Source organism: Cherax quadricarinatus, chromosome 2, assembly GCF_038502225.1.
Source record: "Cherax quadricarinatus isolate ZL_2023a chromosome 2, ASM3850222v1, whole genome shotgun sequence".
Classification (NCBI taxonomy): Eukaryota; Metazoa; Arthropoda; class Malacostraca; order Decapoda; family Parastacidae; genus Cherax; species Cherax quadricarinatus.
In genome coordinates, this window is record NC_091293.1 from 37138467 (window position 1) to 37164030 (window position 25564).

General features: G+C 42.7%; 1 protein-coding gene and 1 long non-coding RNA gene across 2 annotated transcripts in view; both read left to right on the forward strand.

Annotated features, from left to right (window-relative positions):
• Positions 1 to 25564, forward strand: part of LOC138853117 (uncharacterized) — a 276203-nt gene that overhangs the window by 175732 nt on the left and 74907 nt on the right. The gene's annotated exons all lie outside the window — the stretch shown is intronic.
• Positions 13836 to 25564, forward strand: part of LOC128689628 (transient receptor potential cation channel subfamily A member 1 homolog) — an 81609-nt gene continuing 69880 nt past the window's right edge. Inside the window, exon 1 of the mRNA XM_070089422.1 lies at positions 13836 to 13855. Within this exon, the coding sequence (XP_069945523.1) occupies positions 13836 to 13855 (20 nt within the window). The remainder of the gene's footprint in view (positions 13856 to 25564) is intronic.

Genomic DNA, 25564 nt, shown 5'->3' on the forward strand with positions numbered 1-25564 from the left:
ATATGGTAGTAGGTTGGTAGACAGCAACCACCCAGGGAGGTACTACCGTCCTGCCAAGTGAGTGTAAAATGAAAGCCTGTAATTGTTTTACATGATGGTAGGATTGCTGATGTCTTTTGTCTGTCTCATAAATATGCAAGATTACAGGTACGTCTTGCTACTTCTACGTACACTTAGGTCACACTACACATACATATACACATTTATTTATACACACTCATCTGAGTTTTCTTTGATTTTATCTTAATAGTTCTTGGTCTTATTACTTTTCCTTTTATATCCATGGGGATGTGGAATAAGAATCTTTCCTTCGTAAGCCATGCGTGTTGTAAAAGTCAACTAAAGTGCCGGGAACAATGGACTAGTAACCCCTTTTCCTGTAAAGATTACTAAAAAGAATAAGAAGAAGAAAATTGTCAAAGTGGGAAGTCTGAATGTGCGTGGATGTTGTGCAAATGATAAGAAAGAGATGATTGTGGATGTTATGAATGAGATGAAGCTGGATGTCCTGGCTTTAAGTGAAACAAAGCTGAAGGGGGTGGGAGAGTTTCAATGGAGAGGAATAAATGGGATTAGGTCAGGGGTTTCAAATAGTTATAGCTAAAGAAGGAGTAGCAATAATGTTGAAGGATAAGCTATGGCAGGAAAAAGAGGGACTATAAATGTATTAATTCAAGGATTATGTGGAGTAAAATAAAGATTGGATGTGAAAAGTGGGTTATAATAAGTGTGTATGCACCTGGAGAAGAGAAGTGTAGAGGAGAGAGAGAGATTTTGGGAAATGTTGAGTGAATGTGTGGGGAGTTTTGAATCAAGTGTGAGAGTAATGGTGGTTGGGGATTTCAATGCTAAAGTGGGTAAAAATGTTATAGAGGGAGTAGTAGGTAAATTTGGGGTGCCAGGGGTAAATGTAAATGGGGAGCCTTCAATTGAGCTATGTGTAGAAAGAGATTTGGTAATAAGTAATACATATTTTATGAAAAGAGGATAAATAAATATACAAGGTATGATGTACCACGTAATGAAAGTAGTTTATTAGATTATGTATTGGTGGATAAAAGGTTGATGGGTAGGCTCCAGGATGTACATGTTTATAGAGGGGCAACTGATATATCGGATCATTATTTAGTTGTAGCTACAGATAGAGTAAGAGGTAGATGGGAAAGAGGAAGGTGGCAACAAGTAAGAGGGAGGTGAAAGTGTATAAACTGAGGGAGGAGGAAGTTCGGGTGAGATATAAGCGACTATTGGCAGAAAGGTGAGCTATTGCAAAGATGAGTAGTGGGGGGGTTGAAGAGGGTTGGAATAGTTTTAAAAATGCAGTATTAGAATGTGGGGCAGAAGTTTGTGGTTATAGGAGGGTGGGAGCAGGAGGAAAGAGGAGTGATTGGTGGAATGATGAAGTAAAGGGTGTGATAAAAGAGAAAAAGGTAGCTTATGAGAGGTTTTTACAAAGCAGAAGTGTTATAAGAAGAGCAGAGTATATGGAGAGTAAAAGAAAGGTAAAGAGAGTGGTGAGAGAGTGCAAAAGGAGAGCAGATGATAGAGTGGGAGAGGCACTGTCAAGAAATTTTAATGAAAATAAGAAAAAAATTTTGGAGTGAGTTAAACAAGTTAAGAAAGCCTAGGGAAAGTATGGATTTGTCAGTTAAAAACAGAGTAGGGGAGTTAGTAGATGGGGAGATGGAGGTATTAGGTAGATGGCGAGAATATTTTGAGGAACTTTTAAATGTTAAGGAAGAAACAGAGGCAGTAATTTCATGCACTGGTCAGGGAGGTATACCATCTTTTAGGAGTGAAGAAGAGCAGAATGTAAGTGTGGGGGAGGTACGTGAGGCATTACGTAGAATGAAAGGGGGTAAAGCAGCTGGAACTGATGGGATCATGACAGAAATGTTAAAAGCAGGGGGGGATATAGTGTTGGAGTGGTTGGTACTTTTGTTTAATAAATGTATGAAAGAGGGGAAGGTACCTAGGGATTGGCGGAGAGCATGTATAGTCCCTTTATATAAAGGGAAAGGGGACAAAAGAGACTGTAAAAATTATAGAGGAATAAGTTTACTGAGTATACCAGGAAAAGTGTACGGTAGGGTTATAATTGAAAGAATTAGAGGTAAGACAGAATGTAGGATTGCGGATGAGCAAGGAGGTTTCAGAGTGGGTAGGGGATGTGTAGATCAAGTGTTTACATTGAAGCATATATGTGAACAGTATTTAGATAAAGGTAGGGAAGTTTTTATTGCATTTATGGATTTAGAAAAGGCATATGATAGAGTGGATAGAGGAGCAATGTGGCAGATGTTGCAAGTATATGGAATAGGTGGTAAGTTATTAAATGCTGTAAAGAGTTTTTATGAGGATAGTGAGGCTCAGGTTAGGGTGTGTAGAAGAGAGGGAGACTACTTCCCGGTAAAAGTAGGTCTTAGACAGGGATGTGTAATGTCACCATGGTTGTTTAATATATTTATAGATGGGGTTGTAAAGGAAGTAAATGCTAGGGTGTTCGGGAGAGGGGTGGGATTAAATTATGGGGAATCAAATTCAAAATGGGAATTGACACAGTTACTTTTTGCTGATGATACTGTGCTTATGGGAGATTCTAAAGAAAAATTGCAAAGGTTAGTGGATGAGTTTGGGAATGTGTGTAAAGGTAGAAAGTTGAAAGTGAACATAGAAAAGAGTAAGGTGATGAGGGTATCAAATGATTTAGATAAAGAAAAATTGGATATCAAATTGGGGAGGAGGAGTATGGAAGAAGTGAATGTTTTCAGATACTTGGGAGTTGACGTGTTGGCGGATGGATTTATGAAGGACAAGGTTAATCATAGAATTGATGAGGGAAAAAAGGTGAGTGGTGCGTTGAGGTATATGTGCAGTCAAAAAACGTTATCTATGGAGGCAAAGAAGGGAATGTATGAAAGTATAGTAGTACCAACACTCTTATATGGATGTGAAGCTTGGGTGGTAAATGCAGCAGCGAGGAGACGGTTGGAGGCAGTGGAGATGTCCTGTCTAAGGGCAATGTGTGGTGTAAATATTATGCAGAAAATTCGGAGTGTGGAAATTAGGAGAAGGTGTGGAGTTAATAAAAGTATTAGTCAGAGGGCAGAAGAGGGGTTGTTGAGGTGGTTTGGTCATTTAGAGAGAATGGATCAAAGTAGAATGACATGGAAAGCATATAAATCTATAGGGGAAGGAAGGCGGGGTAGGGGTCGTCCTCGAAAGGGTTGGAGAGAGGGGGTAAAGGAGGTTTTGTGGGCGAGGGGCTTGGACTTCCAGCAAGCGTGCATGAGCGTGTTAGATAGGAGTGAATGGAGACGAATGGTACTTGGGACCTGACGATCTGTTGGAGTGTGAGCAGGGTAATATTTAGTGAAGGGATTCAGGGAAACCGGTTATTTTCATATAGTCGGACTTGAGTCCTGGAAATGGGAAGTACAATGCCTGCACTTTAAAGGAGGGGTTTGGGATATTGGCAGTTTGGAGGGATATGTTGTGTATCTTTATATGTATATGCTTCTAAACTGTTGTATTCTGAGCACCTCTGCAAAAACAGTGATAATGTGTGAGTGTGGTGAAAGTGTTGAATGATGATGAAAGTATTTTCTTTTTGGGGATTTTCTTTCTTTTTTGGGTCACCCTGCCTCGGTGGGAGATGGCCGACTTGTTGGATATATATATATATATATATATATATATATATATAATATATATATATATATATATATATAATAAATATATATATATATATATACAGGAGGGCCCCACTTATACGGCGGGTTAGGTTCCAGGCTACCGCCGTAAAGCGGAAACCGCCGTAAAGTGGAACACCCTTTTTTTCCACTTACAAATGCATACAAACACTAGATAACAAGTTTACACTAACATATATTATGTTAGCAATAGAACCAGGCATCAAAAAACAATAAAAAAGTACAATACACACATAGTGCACTCATTACTTACCTTAAAATATTTATAGTCTTAATCTAGGGTGAGACAAGTAGTATTTATTGTAAGAAATCAAGTGTGGTATGTATGGTAGTCAGCCAGGCTACCATACCAGGCCACCCCACCCACACATACTATTCTATGATATTTATCCCAGAGCGATAAAATGTTATACAGTTCACTCATTACTTACCTTAAAATATAGGGTGAGATGAGTAGTATTTATTGTAAAAAATCAGTCAGCCAGGCTACCATACCAGGCCAACCCACCCACACATAAATGTATAGCGATAAAATGTATATACAGTTCACTCATTACTTACCTTAAAATATAGGGTGAGATGAGTAGTATTTATTGTAAAAAATCAAGTGTGGTATGTATGGTAGTCAGCCAGGCTACCATACCAGAGAGAAAGAATGAGTGCATGAGAGAGGACAGGCGCAGAGTTATGTAAACAAACCAGGCGAAGGTAAGTTTTGTAAACAGTGTACACGTCTGGTTTGTGTACAAGTTACATTGTGTACAGGTTGTCTCTACATTGATACGGTAGAATAAATAAAGAAGAACACTCCCATTCTCATGTAACATCATTTTGAGAAGAAATGATGCTCTGAGTGAAGGCAATGGAAGTAAGTCACTCTGACTTTTTTGGGTTATCCTAGGTTCTCTACACATATGTTGTTATGTATTTATGTTATGTATCGTGTTTATTATATAATTTTGAAAAAAATATCATGGATGGATTAATGAAAATGTGTATATTAACGTAATATACAACATTTAATGATACACCGAGCTCAGACAGCGTAAACAAACAAACTGAACAGGTTGTGGACGATCACTCGGTCAGGCGAAATAGACGGTATTAATACGTGTCCAGTTTTAGTTCATTCATGTACATTTGTAAGAGTTTGTGAAACTTTTACCTTATAATATTTTTATTATTATTATAATAATTAAATCACGAAACAAATACTCTTACACTGTGTACAAGTTAGTACAGAATTATAGCTATAAAGTGAAGGCATACGAAAGGAATATTTTTCTACAGTTATCCCTAGTAACAGGTGACGGGCTAGAGAAAACGTAATTCTTCCGACACTTCTACAAACCGTTTGGTAAACATCTCATATATATTTGTATAAATTTTTATACTGTGGGTGCATGTATCATGTTTGTGTGTTACATAATGTGTTTCTTATATAATTTTGAAAAAAATATCATAGATTAAGGGAAATGTCTATATTAACGTAATATGCGACATTAATGCGCCCAAGAGATTATTATTATTACTATTATTATTATTATTATTATTATTATTATTATTATTATTATTATTATTATTATTATTGCATCAAGAGTAGAGAGACTCTTAGTGATTTTAATGTGTACCTACATGCCAGCACAGTGTGTAAGTTTATTTAGGTACAGGTGTACACAAGTTTAATTATCAAGTACAATACATATAAAATATACAATAACTTTAAAACACTTGAAATTTTGGAAAGTTTCCAGACATAATAAGGAGATGTGCTCAGGGAGAATGTAAACAAACTCGGTGGGCCGCTGTGACCGTATTAGAAAGACAGGTGGGGGGAGCCGTATAGCGAGTTTTGGTCATAATTTGAAATGTCCGTATTAGCGGAACGCCGTAAAGCGAAACTGCCGTAAAGCGGGGCCCTGCTGTATATATATATATATAACTCGCACATTATCACTGTTTTTGCAGAGGTGCTCAGAATACAACAGTCTAGAAGCATACACATATAAAGATACACAACATATATATATATATATATATATATATATATATATATATATATATATATATATATATATATATATATATATATATATATTTACCTGGACTTTACCTGGAGAGGGTTCCGGGGGTCAATGCCCCCGCGGCCTGGTCTGTGACCAGGCCTCCTGGTGGATCAGAGCCTGATCAACCAGGCTGTTACTGCTGGCTGCACGCAAACCAACGTACAAGCCACAGCCCGGCTGGTCAGGTACTGACTTTAGGTGCTTGTCCAGTGCCAGCTTGAAGACTGCCAGGGGTCTATTGGTAATCCCCCTTATGTATGCTGGGAGGCAGTTGAACAGTCTCGGGCCCCTGACACTTATTGTATGGTTTCTTAACGTGCTAGTGACACCTCTGTTTTTCATTGGGGGGATGTTGCATTGTCTGCCAAGTCTTTTGCTTTCGTAGTGAGTGATTTTCGTGTGCAAGTTCGGTACTAGTCCCTCTAGGATTTTCCAGGTGTATATAATCATGTATCTCTCCCGCCTGCGTTCCAGGGAATACAGGTTCAGGAACTTTAAGCGCTCCCAGTAATGGAGGTGTTTTATCTCTGTTATGCACGCTGTGAAGGTTCTCTGTACATTTTCTAGGTCAGCAATTTCACCTGCCTTGAAAGGTGCTGTTAGTGTGCAGCAATATTCCAGCCTAGATAGAACAAGTGACCTGAAGAGTGTCATCATGGGATTGGCATCCCTAGTTTTGAAGGTTCTCATTATCCATCCTGCCATTTTTCTAGCAGCTGCGATTGATATAATGTTATGGTCCTTGAAGGTGAGATCCTCCGACATGATCACTCCCAGGTGTTTGACGTTGGTTTTTCGCTCTATTTTGTGGCCAGAATTTGTTTTGTACTCTGATGAAGTTTTAATTTCCTCGTGTTTATCATATCGGAGTAATTGGAATTTCTCATCGTTGAACTTAATATTGTTTTCTGCAGCCATTGAAAGATTTGGTTGATGTCCGCCTGGAGCCATGCAGTGTCTGCAATGGAAGACACTTTCATGCAGATTTGGGTGTCATCTGCAAAGGAAGACACGGTGCTGTGGCTGACATCCTTGTCTATGTCAGATATAAGGATGAGAAACAAGATGGGAGCGAGTACTGTGCCTTGTGGAACAGAGCTTTTCACCGTAGCCGCTTCGGACTTTACTCTGTTGACTACTACTCTTTGTGTTCTGTTTGTGAGGAAATTATAGGTCCATCTACCAACTTTTCCTGTTATTCCTTTAGCACGCATTTTGTGCGCTATTACACCATGGTCACATCTGTCGAAGGCTTTTGCAAAGTCTGTATATATTACATCTGCATTCTTTTTGTCTTCTAGTGCATCTAGGACCTTGTTGTAGTGATCCAATAGTTGAGACAGACAGGAGCGACCTGCTCCAAACTCATGTTGCCCTGGGTTGTGTAATTGATGGGCTTCTAGGTGGGTGGCGATTTGCTTCTTAGGACCCTTTCAAAGATTTTTATGATATGGGATGTTAGTGCTATCAGTCTGCAGTTCTTTGCTATTGCTTTACTGCCCCCTTTGTGGAGTGGGGCTATGTCTGTTGTTTTTAGTAGCTGTGGGACGATCCTCGTGTCCATGCTCCCTCTCCATAGGATGGTAAAAGCTCGTGATAAGGGCTTCTTGCATTTCTTGATGAACATGGAGTTCCAAGAGTCTGGCCCTGGGGCAGAGTGCATGGGCATGTCATTTATCGCCTGTTCGAAGTCATTTGGCGTCAGGATAACATCAGATAGGCTTGTGTTAACCAAATTCTGTGGCTCTCTCATAAAAAATTCATTTTGATCTTCGACTCAGTCTGGTTAGCGGCTTGCTAAAAACTGAGTCATATTGGGACTTGAGTAGCTCACTCATTTCCTTGCTGTCATCAGTGTAGGACCCATCTTGTTTAAGTAGGAGCCCAATACTGGACGTTGTTCTCGACTTTGATTTGGCATAGGAAAAGAAATACTTTGGGTTTCTTTCGATTTTATTTATGGCTTTCAGTTCTTCCCACGATTTCTGACTCCTATAAGATTCCTTTAGCTTAAGTTCGATGTTTGCTATTTCTCTGACCAGTGACTCCCTACGCATTTCAGATATATTGGCCTCTTTTAGCCGCTCCCTGTAAAGGGAGCACCTGTCTCTTTCTATTTTACATCTACTCCTCCTTTTTCTTAAAGGAATAAACATTGAGCATACATCAAGTGCCACCGAGTTAATCTGTTCTAGGCATAAGTTGGGGTCTGTGTTGCTTAGTCTATCTTCCCAGCTTATATCGGTTAGGACTTGGTTTACTTGGTCCCACTTTGTGTTCTTGTTATTGAAGTTGAATTTGGTGAAGGCTCCCTCATGACTAATCTCATTATGTCAGTCTGGGGCTCCATGCATACATGTCTTAACCTCGATTATGTTGTGATTTGAGTATATTGTTTTTGATGTGGTGACATTTCGTATCAGATCATCATTGTTAGTGAAGATGAGGTCTAGTGTATTCTCCAGTCTAGTAGGCTCTATTCTTTGCTGGTTTAAGTTGAATTTTGTGCATAGATTTAAATGCTCGTGTGTGTGTGAGCTTTCGTCAGAGCTGTCTCCTGGTGTTATCACTGCAACAACATTATTTGCTATATTCCTCCATTTTAGGTGCCTTAAGTTGAAATCCCCCAGGAGCAAGATGTTGGGTGCAGGAGCTGGCAGATTTTCCAGACAGTGGTCAATTTTTAACAGCTGTTCCTGGAATTGCTGGGATGTTGCATCCGGAGGCTTGTAGACTACCACAATGACTACGTTTTGGTTCTCGCTCTTTACTGCTAAAACTTCCACTACATCATTTGAGGCATTAAGCAGTTCTGTGCAAACAAGTGACTCTGCGATATACAGGCCAACCCCCCTTCCTTTTGCCTGTTCTCTCTGTCGCATCTTTATAGGTTGTACACAAATAACCCACACATAGAAGAGAGGAGCTTACGACGACGTTTCGGTCCAACTTGGACCATTTACAAAGTCACACTAACCAGAAGTAGAGCAGGACGGCTATATACAGGCAGGAAGAGGTAGTGGTGGTGGTGGTAGTAGTAGTAGTACTGGTGGTAGTAGTAGTAGTAGTAGTGGTAGTGGTGGTAGTTGGGAATTAAGGAGGAGGAGCCAGTCAAATACAAAGAAAGGGGAGCACTGCAAGGGTGCTAGGTGCTCACAGAGGGAGAGTAAGTGCACAGAGGTGGGGGGAAGGGGAAGTGCACTTGCTCTCCCTCTGTGAGCACCTAGCTCCCTTGCAGTGCTCCCCTTTCTTTGTATTTGACTGGCTCCTCCTCCTTAATTCCCCACTACCACCACTACCACTACTACCACTGCCGCCACCACCGCCGCCACCGCCGCCACCGCCACCTTCTCCTCCTCCTCCTCTTCCTCCTACTACTCCTCCTCCTCCTCCTCCTACTCCTCCTCTACCTCCTCCTCCTCCTCCTCCTCCTCCTCCTCCTCCTCCTCCTCCTCCTCCTCCTCCTCCTCCTCCTCCTCCTCCTCCTCCTCCTCCTCCTCCTCCTCCTCCTCCTCCTCCTCCTCCTCCTCCTCCTCCTCCTCCTCCTCCTCCTCCTCCTCCTCCTCCTCCTCCTCCTCCTCCTCCTCCTCCTCCTCCTCCTCCTCCTCCTCCTCCTCCTCCTCCTCCGCCACCACCGCCACCACCACCACCACCACCGCTACCACCTCCTCCTCCTCCTCCTCCTCCTCCTCCTCCTCCTCCTCCTCCTCCTCCTCCTCCTCCTCCTCCTCCTCCTCCTCCTCCTCCTCCTCCTCCTCCTCCTCCTCCTCCTCCTCCTCCTCCTCCTCCTCCTCCTCCTCCTCCTCCTCCTCCTCCTCCTCCTCCTCCTCCTCCTCCTCCTCCTCCTCCTCCTCCTCCTCCTCCTCCTCCTCCTCCTCCTCCTCCTGCCTATTTATAGCCATCCTGCTCCACTTCTGGTTAGTGTGACTTTGTAAATGGTCCAAGTCAGACCGAAACGTCGTTGTAAGCTCCTCTCTTCTATGCGCGGGTTATTTGTGTATCGTTCCAGGCACGGTATTGTCTCAGAAATGCGTGCCTTGGTGGTCTCCTGCTTGTGCTCATGCAATACGTTTGAAACGTGCTGCGTGGGGCAGGTACCAGTATAATAGAACCACTGAGAGACTTCTTGATTTTAAGCAGAAGCGTGCGATCGCTTGCCGTGTCATCCGTGATGCTAAACGCACTTGCTGGTGAGATTATGTCTCCACCATCACTTCTGCTTCCTCTATGAGTGCAGTCTGGAAAAAAGTACGGAAACTGAGTGGTAAATATTCTCCTGACCCGGCTTCTGTTCTGCGGGTTGCTGGTGTTGATATAGCAAACCCTCCAGATGTTGCCATTGAAATTGGCAATCATTTGGTCCGTATTTCTCTGGGGCTCCATCTCTGCCCCTCGTTTCTTTCCTCAAAGTCTGCCAGAGAGTTAGCACCCTTGGACTTTTCTTCTCTCAGAGAAGAACAGTATAATGTGCCTTTTACACTTCAGGAACTGGAGGCAACACACTCAGCTTGCTGATCATCGACAGCTGGGCCCGATGACATTCATATTCGTATGTTACAACATTTACATCAGTCAGCCCTTGCAGTCCTCTTACGCCTTTTCAATCTTATTTGGTCACAAGGAGTTCTTCCAGAGCTGTGGAAATCTGTCATTGTTCTCCCTTTCCGCAAACCGGGTACTACGGGACATGAAGCCTCCCAGTATCGTCCCATTGCTCTTATCAGTGCAGTTTGCAAAGTGATGGAACGTCTGGTAAATAGACGTTTAATGTGGTATTTAGAGAGACACAACAGTCTCTCCACTCATCAATATGGCTTTTGTAATGGCCGTTTTACCATAGACCCCTTACTACATTTGGATACGTATGTTCATAATGCCTTTGTGAATAACCACTCAGTTATTGCCATATTTTTTGACCTTGAGAAGGCATATGACACAACATGGAGGTATAATATTTTGGCCCAAGCCCACTTCTTAGGCCTCCGAGGCAATCTACCATCTTTCCTTAAGAACTTTTTAATTGACAGACATTTCCGTGTTCGAGTCAATAATGTGCTTTCCCCAGACTTTGTCCAAGCCGAAGGTGTCCCTCAGGGATGTGTTCTGAGCACAACACTTTTTCTCCTTGCTATAAATGATTTGGCCTCTGTTCTTCCATCCAATATTTGGTCATCACTCTATGTAGATGACTTCGCTATTGCTTGTGCAGGTGCTGACTGTCACCTCATTACAGTTTCTCTCCAGCATGCGGTCGACCATGTTTCCAGTTGGGCCACCAAGCATGGGTTTAAATTTGCCAGTACCAAAACTCACCTAATTACTTTCACTAGACGCTCTGTCATCTCCGATCATCCTTTGTACCTCTATGGCTCCCGTATCCCTGAACGTGATACAGTCAGGTTTCTAGGCCTTCTCTATGACCGTCGGTTATCCTGGAAACCCCACATTACCTCTCTAAAGGCAACTTGTCAGAGCCGGCTGAACCTTCTTAAAACCCTTGCTCATCTTTCATGGGGAGCTGATCGTCGAACTCTCCTTCGCCTACATTCAGCCCTCATTTTATCAAAACTCGATAATGGTGACCAGATCTATTCAGTGGCCTCTCCTGCTACTCTCTCTAGCCTTAACCCCATCCATCACCAAGGATTACATTTATGCATTGGTGCTTTTCGCTCTTTCCCTGTTGAGAGCCTCTATGCAGAAGCGAATGTTCCATCCTTGTCTGATCGCCGTGATGCCCATTGCCTTCACTACTATGTGCTCTCTCACGATCTCTGCAATCCTTCCATTTATAGAATGGTCACTGATATTAGTAGACATTCTTTATTTGTTTGCCGCCCCTGTTTGCTCCATCCCTTCTCTCTTTGCCTACATTCGCTTTTGTCTTCCCTTCAGTTACTGCCTTTATATGTTCATGTAGCATATCACTTTTCCCTACCCCCCTGGGAAGTTCCAGCTGTTCGGGTCTGTTCTTTCTCACTCCCTTGCTCGAAAGCCCCACTGCCTACGGTGGCTTCTCACTCTCTTTTTCTTGACCACTTCAACTCTCATTCTCATGCCATCACCATGTACACAGATGGCTCTAAATCTACTGACGGCGTCGGATTCGCAGCAGTGTTTCCGGACAGCGTTTGCTATCTTTGGCTAGCATTTTTACTGCTGAATTGTATGCCATTCATGCAGCACTTATTTGTATCGCATCTATGCCTGTGTCATCATTTGTGGTTGTCTCAGACTCCCTTAGTGCTCTACAGGCTATGTGGAAATTTGATACCCCTCACCCTCTAGTTCTCCGTATCCAACGTTGGCTACACTGTATCTCTACCAAGCATAAAGATATTGTTTTTAGTTGGGTCCTTAGTCATGTTGACGTACAGGGCAATGAACAGGCAGACACTGCTGTGCGGTCAGCAGTACATGACCTACCAATTTCATATAGAGGTGTTCCATTTCCAGACTATTTTGCTGTAATAGCTACCCACCTTCACACCCGTTGGCAACAACGTTGGTCTGCTCTGCTCAATAACTAACTTTGTTCTATTAAACCGAGTATAGGTTATTGGCTGTCGTCTTGCCACCAGTGTCGAGGTTGGGAGACTACTCTCTCCCGCCTTCGCATTGGCCATACTCGTCTTACTCATGGATATCTCATGGAGAGGCGCCCTGCTCCTCTCTGTGAGAATTGTCAGGTTCCATTATCGGTCAGCCACATTCTGTTAGACTGCCCACTTTATCAACGAGCACGCAGAATTTACCTCCAATGTCATCTTCGCTCCGCTGCTCTCTCTTTACCTTCCCTTCTCGCTGATGGACCCACCTTTCATCCGGATTCTCTCATTGACTTTTTGACAACAACTGACTTACTCCACAAACTCTGATGATACCTTCAGCCCTTTCTACCTCAATCTCTTGCTACCCTCTACCCCTGCACTATCCCCTTCCCCACTGTTTTCTGTAACCTACTAATCATCCCTCCCCCCTTCTGCCGCCTGATACCCTCGCTTCCTTCCCTACCCTGCAGTGCTGTATAGCCCTTGTGGCTTAGCGCTTTTTTTTATTATAATAATTATAATTTCAAGTCAACAGAAAAGAGAGAGAGGAAGAGGGAGGAGCCTAGCTTAGCTCCTCCCACACCCACCAAAAAACAAAAGACTGTTGCCAAGCACAATTCTCTAGTTGCCACACCTTATTTATTTTTACAAAAAGAAATACAACTTTATAAACTACTTACTTAAATTGTGTGTTTGTGTGTCTATAGTATAACCTATCATATTGAGAAAAACAGGCTTGACCTAGCTGCCTCTCAGTCCCTAAGGGTGATCTTCCCTTAGGTCCATTTAAGTGCTGTATCCCAATCAATTCAATATACAGTGGACCCCCGGTTAACGAACTTTTTTCATTCCAGTAGTATGTTCAGGTGCCAGTACTGACCGAATTTTTTCCCATAAGGAATATTGTGAAGTAGATTAGTCCATTTCACACCCCCAAACATACACGTACAAACGCACTTACATAAATACACTTACATAATTGGTCGCATTTGGAGGTGATCGTTAAGCGGGGGTCCACTGTAATTAGGTATTCCAGAGTAACTGTTACAGATACATAAATACATGTTGGGTCCTATAGCCCCATAACAACTACAGTTGAGTCAGATAATTGTTGTTGGTCGAAGTGGTCTTGGAAATTGTTCATAACATCTGTAAGTTGTAAGTCCACTCTTTCCCTTTCATGCTTGATGTTGGTGGTCAGGTGAGTAACTTGTTCTTTTAGGAGGTTGATGTATTCCTCTGACTGGGTGTGTGTTGGTTGGTCAAGTACGGATTGGTTATTTTCTAGAGTTGTAATCCTGTCCATGCACTGTGTGTTGGTGGCTTGCAAGTCCTTAATGTCCTGGGTTAACATATCATTGGATGTTCTGAGTTCATCCACTTCCCAAGTTAACATGCTGATTGTTAGGCTTAGCCTCCTGATGAGTTCAGCTATTTCTGGGTCTTTAATGTTCAAATCCTCAAATCCAGACAAGGAATTATCCTGGATGTTTGTGATGGCAGCCATGTTTGCTGTTGTTGACAGGCAAGTGTTGTATTGGTGGCGATGGGCGCTGAGGGTTGTTTCCTGGCTGGCAGTAGAAGTTTTCCATATAGTATTGCTTCTCTCACCTGTGCTGCTGGAAGTCCTTGGTTGATTACTGGACCTTATCTTGCTGCCCTGTCCCCTGGCCATTGAGAGTGTGTCAGATGAATTGTAGATATTGGGTAGTGTGCAGATGTTGGAATGTTTCCTTTTGCTTGGCAGCGGGGTAGATGGCGGTAACACAAGTTTTCAGTTGGTTAAATAGCGTATTTTGAGTGATTTCTGCAGATGAGTTATGTCATTATGGGTATCCACATAGTGTTATGTGGGTCCTTACTAGGCCATCACAGCATTGTTAGGAACCTCTGGTAGAAGTAAAATTGAGGAACAAAAGACTTGCTGCCACTGCCACCATCTGTGTCAACCATCTTTGATATTGTTTTAATGTCACCTTTGCACCATTGGTAACATTTCTGGTATATTTTTTAATGTTTATAGAGTGCTGTACCACCTGATCCTTATCTGATTGAATTCTCTTCATTAACTTCACATCATCTGTGAACAGGGACACCTCTGAGTCTATCCTTTCCACCATGTCATTCACATATACCACATATAGCGCTCGTCCTAGGACCAACCCCTGTGGGACCCCGCTTGTCACAGGTGCCCACTGTGATACCTCATCACGTGCCATGATTCGTTGTTGCCTCTCTGTCAGGTATTCTCTGATCCACTGCAGTGCCCTTCCTGTTATTCGCACCTGATCCTCTAGTTTCTGCACTAATCTCTTTTGAGGAACTGTGTCGAAGGTCTTCTTGCAGTCCAAGAAAATGCAATCAACCCACCCCTCTCTCTCATGTGTTCTGTAACTTTGTCATAAAACTGCAGAAGGTTTGTGACACAGGATTTGCCTTCCATGAATCCGTGCTGGTTGTCGTTTATAGTCTTGTCCCGTTCCAGATGCTCCACCACTCTCCTCCTGATAATCTTCTCCATGACTCTGCATACTATACATGTCAGTGACACTGGTCTGTAGTTTAGTGCCTCTTTTCTTTCTCCTTTTTTAAAAATGGGAACTACACTTGCCATCTTCCACACCTCGGGTAGTTGCCCAGTTTCAAGGGATGTGTTGAAGATTGTGGTTAGTGGTACACACAGTATTTCTGCTCCCTCTCTAAGGACCTACAGGGAGATGTTGTCTGGTCCCATTGCCTTTGAGGTATCAAGGTCACTTAGCAGCTTCTTCACCTCCTCCTCAGTTGTGTGTATGTCATGTAGTACTTGTTGATTTATTCCCTCTTGGTGTTCCCCTCTGTCCTGTCTTCCCAGAGCCCTTCCTGTCTCCACTGTGAATACTTCCTTAAATCTCATGTTGAGCTCCTCACATACCTCTTGATCATTTCTTGTGAGTTCCCCACCTTCTTTCCTCAGCCTGATCACTTGGTCTTTGACTGTTGTCTTTCTCCTTATATGGCTATACAGCAGTTTCGAGTCTGACTTAACTTTCGATGCTATGTCGTTTTTGTACTGTTGCTGGGCCTCCCTCCTTATCTGTGCATACTCGTTTCTTGCTTTTCGACTGATTTCCTTACTTTCCTGGGTCCTTTGCCTTCTGTACCTCTTCCATTGTCTAATGTACTTAGTTTTTGCCTCTCTACACCTTCGGGTAAACCAAGGACTCGCTTTGGTTTTCCTATTGTTTCTGTTGCCCTTGGGAACAAACCTTTCCTCTGCCTCCTTGCATTTTGTTGTTACATATTCCATCATCTCATTTACTCACTTTCCTACCAGTTCTCTGTCCCACTGAACCTCCTGCAGGAAGTTCCTCCTACCTGTGTAGTCTCCCATTTTATAGTTTGGCTTTTCCCATTCAATTCCTGTTACCCTCTCCACTTGTAACTCTGCTATATAGTCAAAACTCAGAACTACGTGATAACTAGCTTCAAGGGGCCTCTCATAAGTGATGTCCTCAATGTTTGAACTGCTCAGGGTGAACACAAGGTCCAGTCTAGTTGGTTCATCCTCCCCTCTCTCTCTGGTAGTGTCTCTGACATGTTGATGCATGAGGTTTTCCAGTGCCACATCCATCATCTTGGCTCTCCATGTTTCGGGACCCCCATGTGGCTCCAGGTTTTCCCAATCGATCTCCCTGTGTTTGAAATCACCCATAACCAGTAACTTTGCTCTGCTCGAGTGAGCTCTTCTTGCCACCTCAGCCAGTGTGTCCTCCATCGCTCTGTTGTTCTCTTCGTATTCCTCTCTTGGCCTCCTGCAGTTCTGTGGTGGTTATACACTCCAATGACTACTTTATGTTCCGCAGACTGAACTGTACCAACTATGTAGTCCCTTTTTCCAATCTCGTCCATGCCTTCCATTTCCTCAAATCCCCATCAGTTTTTTATGAGCAGTGCAACCCCTCCTTCCCCTCTACTCCTTCTATCTTTCCTCAGGATCTGATATCCTGGTGGGAAGATTACATCTGTCATTGTCTCAGTGAGTTTCATTTCTGTGACTGCTCTGATATCTGGATTTCTCATTCATTCTTTCGTGCCACTCCTCATATTTATTCGTTATTCCGTCCGCATTCATGTACCAAACCATCAGCTTCTTTTCTGTCACTGTGGTCCTGGGAGAATATTGAGGTTGGGGGAGTGGGAGCCCTGGTGGGAGCCTATAGGGGGTTGTGGTATGGGTAATGTTTGTGATGAGGGGGGTGGAGTCATAGTGCCTGTAGGAGGCAGCTGTAGGGGTGAGGTTTGTGGTGTGGGGGTTGGGAGTAGAGGGAACAGTGTGTGGGTTTTGGTTTAGATTGTTCAGTTGCGTTGGGATTGTCGCAGTTGGAGTCCTTCTGCGGGAGTTTCTGGGGGTTGTATTTGCCATTTCTCTTGGGTCTGGGTCCTGTTCATCTTCATCATTGCCTCTCGTTCCTCCTTTCTTCTTTGTACCCTCTCTTTCAGTATCATCCTTTCTTCTTGTGTTCTGTCACAATTGAGGTACACTCTCTGGTACTCCAGTTTGTCCCTCAGTCGTGCTTTCTCCTGCAGGATCTTGGTTCGAGCTGATTCTTCCATGAAAATTACTTTGACAGGCCATTTCCTTCCACTCGCAAGACACCCAATTCTCCGAAAATTTGTCATCTGCGTCATGTCGCCCTCACCTATTGTTTTCATGATACTCTCAATCGTTTTTTCCTTCTCCTGTTTTCTTTCCTTGTAGGTTTACCCTTTGGCTTTGTGGAGCCTGTAGACAAAAACTGTGTGTGTACTCACCTAATTGTACTCACCTAATTGTGGTTGCAGGGGTCGAGACTCAGCTCCTGGCCCTGCCTCTTCAGTAATTGCTACTAGGTCCTCTCTCTCTCTGCTTCCTGAGCTTTGTCATACTTCGTCTTAAAGTTGTATATGGTTCCTGCCTCCACTACTTCACTTGCTAGGCTATTCCACTTCCTGACAACTCTATGACTGAAGAAATACTTCCTAACATCCCTGTGATGCGTCTGAGTCTTCAGCTTCCAATTGTGACCCCTTGTTTCTGTGTCCCATCTCTGGAACATCCTGTCTCTGTCCACCTTGTCTATTCCATGCAGTATTTTGTATGTTGTTATCATGTCTCCCCTGACCCTCCTGTCCTCCAGTGTTGTCAGACTGATTTCCCTTAACCTTTCTTCATAGGACATTCCCCTTAGCTTGGGAACTAGCCTTGTTGCAAACCTTTGCACTTTCTCTAATTTCTTGACGTGTTTGACCAGGTGTGGGTTCCAAACTGGTGCTGCATACTCCAGTATGGGCCTGACGTACACAGTGTATAAAGTCTTGAACGATTCCTTACTGAGGTACCGGAACGCTATTCTCAGGTTTGCCAAGCGCCCATATGCCGCAGCAGTTATCTGGTTAATGTGTGCTTCTGGCGATGTATTCGGTATTATACTCACTCCTAGGTCTTTCTCCTTGAGTGAGGTTTGCAGCCTTTGGCCACCTAGCCTATGCTCTGTCTACAGTCTTCTTTGCCCTCCTCCGATCTTCATGACTTTGCATTTGGTGGGGTTAATTTCTAGGAGCCAGTTTCTGGACCACACATCCAGCCTGTCCAGGTCTCTTTGTAGACCTGTCTGGTCCGCATCTGATTTAATTCTCCTCATTAACTTTGTCATCTGCAAACAGGGACACTTCTGAGTCTATCCCTTCCGTCATGTTGTTCACATATACCAAGAATAGCACTGGTCCCAGGACTGACCCCTGTGGGACCCCGCTCGTCACTGGCGCCCACTGTGATACCTCATCACGGACCACGACTCGCTGTTGCCTCCCTGTTAGGTATTCTCTGATCCATTGCAGTGCCCGTCCTGTTATGTGCCTCTTCCTCTAGCTTCTGTATTAATCTGTTGTGAGGAACTGTGTCGAAGGCCTTCTTGCAGTCCAAGAAAATGCAATCAACCCACTCCTCCCTCTCATTTCTTACTTCAGTTTCCTTGTTGTAAAACTCTAGTAGGTTTGTGACACAGGATTTGCCTTCCATGAATCTGTGCTGGCTGTCATTTATAATCTTGTTCTGATCCAGGTGCTCCACCACTCTCCTCCTGATAATCTTTTCCAAGACTTTGCATACTATGCATGTCAGTGACACTGGTCTATAATTTAGTGTGTGTGTGTGTGTGTGTGTGTGTGTGTGTGTGTGTGTGTGTGTGTGTGTGTGTGTGTGTGTGTTGTGTTCCACTTGCAGTGTGTCTTTTGAAGTCATCTTCTGACCTTATCCCAGGGGTCATCATCTGTCGTTTGACCTGCTTTCAGGTCCCTCCTTTCCTTACTGCCTCTCAGTGCTCCATCAGTGTTCCTTTAGTGCCCCTCAAGTGTTTCTTTAGTGCCCCTTCAATGTTCCTTTAGTGCTCCCTCAATCTCCTCTGCCTATCTTTTCCACCCTCCAACTCTGCCAGCATCTTCCATTAACCCAAGTCGTTTGATCTCCAAGGTAAATACACTTTATAAAACCAGTTTATTTCTTTACATTCTCTTTTATTATGTTTTTTATATAATATTTCTTATTTGTAAATACATTTTTCTTATTTAAAAACTCGTAACAAAATTTTTTTTTTTTGGGGGGGGAGGGGGCTTGAATGGATTAATGGCATTTCAGTTAATTTAAGTGAGGAAAATTGATTTGATATATGAGCGAATTGAGTTATGTGCTCGGTCATGGAACGAATTAAACTCGTAAGTGAAAATACCACTGTATATATATATATATATATATATATATATATATATATACTGTGTATATATATATATACTATATACAGCGGGCCCCCGACATTCGATAAATCCGACATTCAGTGCATTTCAACGCAAAAATTTCGCCTTGACATTTGATGGAAAACCCGACATTCGATACGATTCGTACGAGACATGTCCACATGTGGCCTGAACTGCCCCGTGTGTGCTAGTGTTTACAAGGCAGCCAGTGTGCGCGCATCTAAGGATACATTCGGTACATTCCATATTATTCATATTATCACTGTTTTTGGTGCTTGTTTCTGCAGAATAAGTAACCATGAACCCCAAGAAAGCTTCTAGTGCCAACCCTTCGAGAAAAAGGGTGCTAATGACTATTGAAATGAAGAAAGAGATACAGTGGACCCCCAGTTAACAATATTTTTTCACTCCAGAAGTATGTTCAGGTGCCAGTACTGACCGAATTTGTTTCCATAAGGAATATTGTGAAGTAGATTAGTCCATTTCAGAGCCCCAAACATACACGTACAAACGCACTTACATAAATACACTTACATAATTTGTCGCATTCGGAGGTGATCGTTATGCGGGGGTCCACTGTAATTGCAAAGTACGAAAGTGGAGTGCGTGTGTCGGAGTGCATGGTGATTTGGTAAAGAAATTGCCTGCAACTAGTGGTGATGTGAGTGAAGTTAAGGCCAGCAAAGGTTGGTTTGAAAAATTTAACCCTTTCAGGGTCCAAGGCCAAAATCTGAAGTCATGCACCAGTGTCCAAGAAATTTTGAAAAAAAAAAAAATTATTTTTTCTTACAGAATTAAAGAGCATATTTTTGTGAAGGTAATAAAACAAAAAAAATTAGAATCTGATCAGTACTTACCGAGATACAGTGCCAAGAAGTTTGTAGAAAATGATGTGGTGGCGGCAACATCGACGAATTCCACATACGCGTATTATATTATTTTGTTGTTTTAGTTGTTTTTTCTTTTCTTTTCCAATTTTTTTCTATTCCTACTAACATTTGGGGCCTGAGAGACCAATACTGTATATAATGTATATATATAAACTCACTGTATTGAACACAATAACCGCACTAAAGTTATTATCATATTATTGTTTACCACTGTTGTTTATTACAATAAACATGCACAAATATTGTATAATACTAATGTTCTATCATATATTTACATATTTACAATCACTGGACATGGTTTTAGAACTGCTGGAGCTTGTGGAACTCCTTGAAACAAGGCACCATACACAGAGGCACCTTACATTCCTCACACATAAACCGAGTGTCTTTGCGTCTTTGTTGCCGTCGTTTTGTTTGTGCACAGACAATGCATCTCTTCTGAGTAAATTTCTTTTGAGTTGAAGGAAGCTGTATTATGAAATGATCACCTTCTCTTCTCAAACGCTTGGGTATATTGTGATGAATTCGAGGACCATGTTGTATTGCAGGTGTTGTTACCTGGTACTTCATTATGAGTTGTCTGACAACAGACAAACAAAATTCACCATACGGTGGTCTGTTACCAGTCTTTATTTGGTACATATTATATGCATTCAGCATTGAAATGTCCATGAGATGGAAGAAAAGTTTCATGTACCACTTGTAACTCTTACGAACACAGTCAACAAAACCAATCTGCATGTCACACTTGTCAACCAAGCGCATGTTTTGTGTATAATCAATCACTGTCACTGGTTTTCGAATACGTTCATTAGTCACTCGATCAACTTTGCCACTGTCTTGCATTTCATTACGGTGAATGGTTGTCAACAATGTGACATCTCGTTTGTCATGCCACCGTAATGCCATGATGTCATTGGCAGTAAACACCTGCACGTCATCACCACGAACACCTGCGTTGAGCCTGGGCATATGTTTACGATTAGAACGCACTGTGCCACACACATCTGTCTTGTTCACTCGCATGAAATCACTGAGTAATGGGCTTGTGTACCAGTTATTGGTATATAATGTATGGCCCTTACCAAGATAAGGTGCCATCATGTTTCTCACTACGTCACCTGATATACCCAATAACATCTTGGTATCTTTCAATGTTTTACTATCCGTGTATACAACAATATCCAACACCAGGCCACTGTCACAATCACAGAGTACAAACAATTTTATACCAAAGCAGTTCCTCTTGCTCGGTATATACTGCTTGAATGACAGTCTACCTTTGAACAAAATCAAAGACTCGTCAATTACAAGATTCTTGAATGGATAAAAGTATATCCTGAACTTTTGTTTGAGATACATGAAAACATTTCTAATCTTGTATAACCTGTCACTTCTGTCAGGCCTGGTTTTGTCAGAGAAGTGCAACATACGTAACAGTAAGATAAACCTGTTCACTGGTATTATTTCACTGAAGGATGGGGTACAAATTAGCCGATCTGTGGACCAGTATGCTTTTATATTATGCTTATAGACGTGAGGCATAAGCATTATTGTTGCAAAAAGCAAATACATTTCTGCAACAGTCGTCTCTTTCCACCTGTGTAGTCTTGACTGTGGTGATAAGATCGTATTTGCCATGGTGTACTGAAAATACTTATTACTTTCCCTGACAATAATTTCCATCAATGGCTGGTCAAAGAATAATTCAAAGAATTCCAGTTCATTGGCCGTGGTTCCAAGGGGACAGGTAGGTAGAATTCCACTTTGCGAGTCATCAAAGTGGTGAGGGCTGGGAACAAAATTGGGATTTTGCTGCCAATCCCAGATACGGTTTGCTGGTGGATACTGGACATCATAGGCTGGTTGTACGGGTGGTTGTGGCGGGCTGGTGGGTGACGCTCCGCTTTGTCCTTGAACTGACGAGTCAGCAGCGTGGGTTCCCGCGTGGCACAGCGAGTCATGCATGGCGGTGCCACTACCACCACCAGCCCCACTAACACCATCCACTGATGTCTGTGGCCCATCCATGCCAAGTGTAGCCACATCATCCTCACTATCACTACCTAAAACGGGTGTAGGGCCACGGGATGTACTCCGGGATGTACTCCGGGATGTACTCCGTCCCCTGGGCACAGCATAGGGTACACTACCCGAGCGCATGCGGCGGCGAACATACCGACGCTTCACTGGTGAATATGTTTCCTCACTATCACTACTCGAATGATCGTCGAGCGCAATAAAATCACAATCCACGTCAGAATCATCGTCATTACTGAAGTCAGAGGCCAGGCCACGGGAAAATATTAGTTTTCTCTTACGTTTAGGAACACCCAACCGTGAGTCACGAGTGCCCACACCAGAGGTAGAAGGTCGAGGATCGTCGGGGTTTTCTGCACTATTATCGATATCCTGGTCATTATTTTCGGTCACTAACTTATCAAAGCCGTAGAATTCGTCTTCATTTCCACTTCCATCAGTGTCAGAACTATCAGACAGGAAGAGGAGAGTCCCAATTTTCCGGGGAGTGAGAGCTGACTTGCGACGAGACATGGTGAACAAGGGTGACTGAGCCGGCGTTCCCACAATGCTATGCAGGCGCCTAGATTTTTTGTTTATGGCGCACACCCACGGCGCAGACCCATTCTCTCATATGTAGGCCTATGAGCGCTTTCGCGCTAAATTTGACAGCGCTAGAATTTTGGCATAGATCTACGGTTTGGACACTCACCGACCAGCCGTAGATCTACGGGACGGACCCTGAAAGGGTTAAGAATCGTAGTGGCATACACAGTGTGGTAAGGCATGGTGAGGCTGCCAGTTCAAGTCCTAATGGAAGGGGATTCCCCTTCTAAACACTAACACCATCCACACACTCCCCTCCTCCCATCCCATCAATCATCACCAGATCTTCATTAAAGGTAAGTGTCATTTATTCTATTGTTATTAATCTATTGTTATTGTTGTTATTGTAATTATTCTATTGCATTAAACTTAATATTTCATGTGGTAAAATTTTTTTTTTCATACTTTTGGGTGTCTTGCACGGATTAATTTGATTTCCATTATTTCTTATGAGGAAAATTAATTCGACTTTCGATATTTTCGACATTCGATAGCTCTCAGGAACGGATTAGTATCTAATGTCGAGGGTCCACTGTATATATATATGGATGAATTTGGTAGGGTGTGCAAAAGAAGAAAATTAAAGGTGAATACAGGAAAGAGTAAGGTTATGAGGATAAAAAGATTAGGTGATGAAAGATTGGATATCAGATTGGAGGGAGAGAGTATGGAGGAGGTGAATGTATTCAGATATTTGGGAGTGGACGTGTCAGTGGATGGGTCTATGAAAGATGAGGTGAATCATAGAATTGATGAGGGAAAAAGAGTGAGTGGTGCACTTAGGAGTCTGTGGAGACAAAGAACTTTGTCCTTGGAGGCAAAGAGGGGAATGTATGAGAGTATAGTTTTACCAACGCTCTTATATGGGTGTGAAGCATGGGTGATGAATGTTGCAGCGAGGAGAAGGCTGGAGGCAGTGGAGATGTCATGTCTGAGAGCAATGTGTGGTGTGAATATAATGCAGAGAATTCGTAGTTTGGAAGTTAGGAGGAGGTGCGGGATTACCAAAACTGTTGTCCAGAGGGCTGAGGAAGGGTTGTTGAGGTGGTTCGGACATGTAGAGAGAATGGAGCGAAACAGAATGACTTCAAGAGTGTATCAGTCTGTAGTGGAAGGAAGGCGGGGTAGGGGTCGGCCTAGGAAAGGTTGGAGGGAGGGGGTAAAGGAGGTTTTGTGTGCGAGGGGCTTGGACTTCCAGCAGGCATGCATGAGCGTGTTTGATAGGAATGAATGGAGACAAATGGTTTTTAATACTTGACGTGCTGTTGGAGTGTGAGCAAAGTAACATTTATGAAGGGATTCAGGGAAACCGGCAGGCCGGACTTGAGTCCTGGAGATGGGAAGTACAGTGCCTGCACTCTGAAGGAGGGGTGTTAATGTTGCAGTTTAAAAACTGTAGTGTAAAGCACCCTTCTGGCAAGACAGTGATGGAGTGAATGATGGTGAAAGTTTTTCTTTTTCAGGCCACCCTGCCTTGGTGGGAATCGGCCAGTGTGATAATAAAATAAAAATAAAACATATATATACATATATATATATATATATATATATATATATATATATATATATATATATATATATATATATATATATATATATATATATATATACAGTGGTCCCTCGTTTATCATATTTAATCCATTACTGGAGGAGCTACTATTATCGAAATCTACGATTTTCGAATGAATTTTCTCTATAAGAAATAATGTAAATACAATTAATCCGTTCCTGACACCCAGAAGTATTAAAACAAAAAAATTTTTTACATGAAATATAGATGTAGTACATAAACAATACAATGGGACATGATGAATGAAACATTAACAGCATAACACTTTTATTGGAGATTCCTCTTAGTGTATGGGAGACTGGAGGAGGAGAGAGATTGGATTATTTACAGTTTGGAAGGGGAATCCCCTTCCAGCAACACCTCAGGTACCAATTGCTTTTCTGGGGTTGCTTCTCTTCTCTGTTTCTTAATGCCACTAGGACCACCTTGAGAGTCACTGGAGTCCTGTCTCGCAAAATAACTGCCCAGAGAGCTCTGTTTCTGGCGTCTCTTTAACACTTCCCTAAAATGGCCCAAGACTTTGTCACTGTACATGTTGCCAACATAGCTTGCAACAGCCTTGTCAGGGTGATGTTTCTCCATAAATCTTTCCATCTTACCCCACATTGCAAAAATCTCCTTAATTTCTGAAGAAGGCATCTTCTTCCATCTCTCTTCCTCCTCCTCTGCAGCAAGATGCTGAGCTGCAATCTGTTGCTCTTCCTGCTGAAGCTCTTGCAGCTCCTTAGTGGTGAGCTCTTCGTTGTGGTCTTCCACCAACTCTTCCACATCCTCCAAACTTATATCAAACCCCATGGAACTCCCCAGTGCCACAATAGATTTAACAACAGACATAGGCTCATCAGGGTCAGTCCCAAACCCTTCAAAATCCCTCTTGTGGACACAATCTGGTCACAATTTTCTCCAAGCAGAGTTCAAAGTCCTGGTAGTCACTCCCTCCCAAGCCATACCTATAAGGGTTATGCAATGGAGGATGCTGAAGTGTTCTCTCCAAAAGTCTCTTATGGTCAAGTGAGTGTCTGAGGTGACATTCAAGCACCTTTGAAACATTGCTTTGGTGTAGCCTGTTAGTATACTCAGTATAATATCCAAAATTCTAGAGAGGGCGGTGTACTCTCAAGTAGAAACATAAACACATATGCAGTTTAATGTGATCCTTTATTGACAACGTTTCGCCCACACAGTGGGCTTTTTCAAGTCACAAACAGATCTACCTGGGGTGGAAGGTTCGTGAGTACTAATAGTCAGGTTCAGAATGTTGAGGTCAGGTGGAGAATGCTGCATCTGATGATCTACCAATGTTTCCATTGTGTCGGTATTTTATACCATTTATTTTCATCGTACTCTCAAGTAGTTAAGTACCTTAATGACAACAACA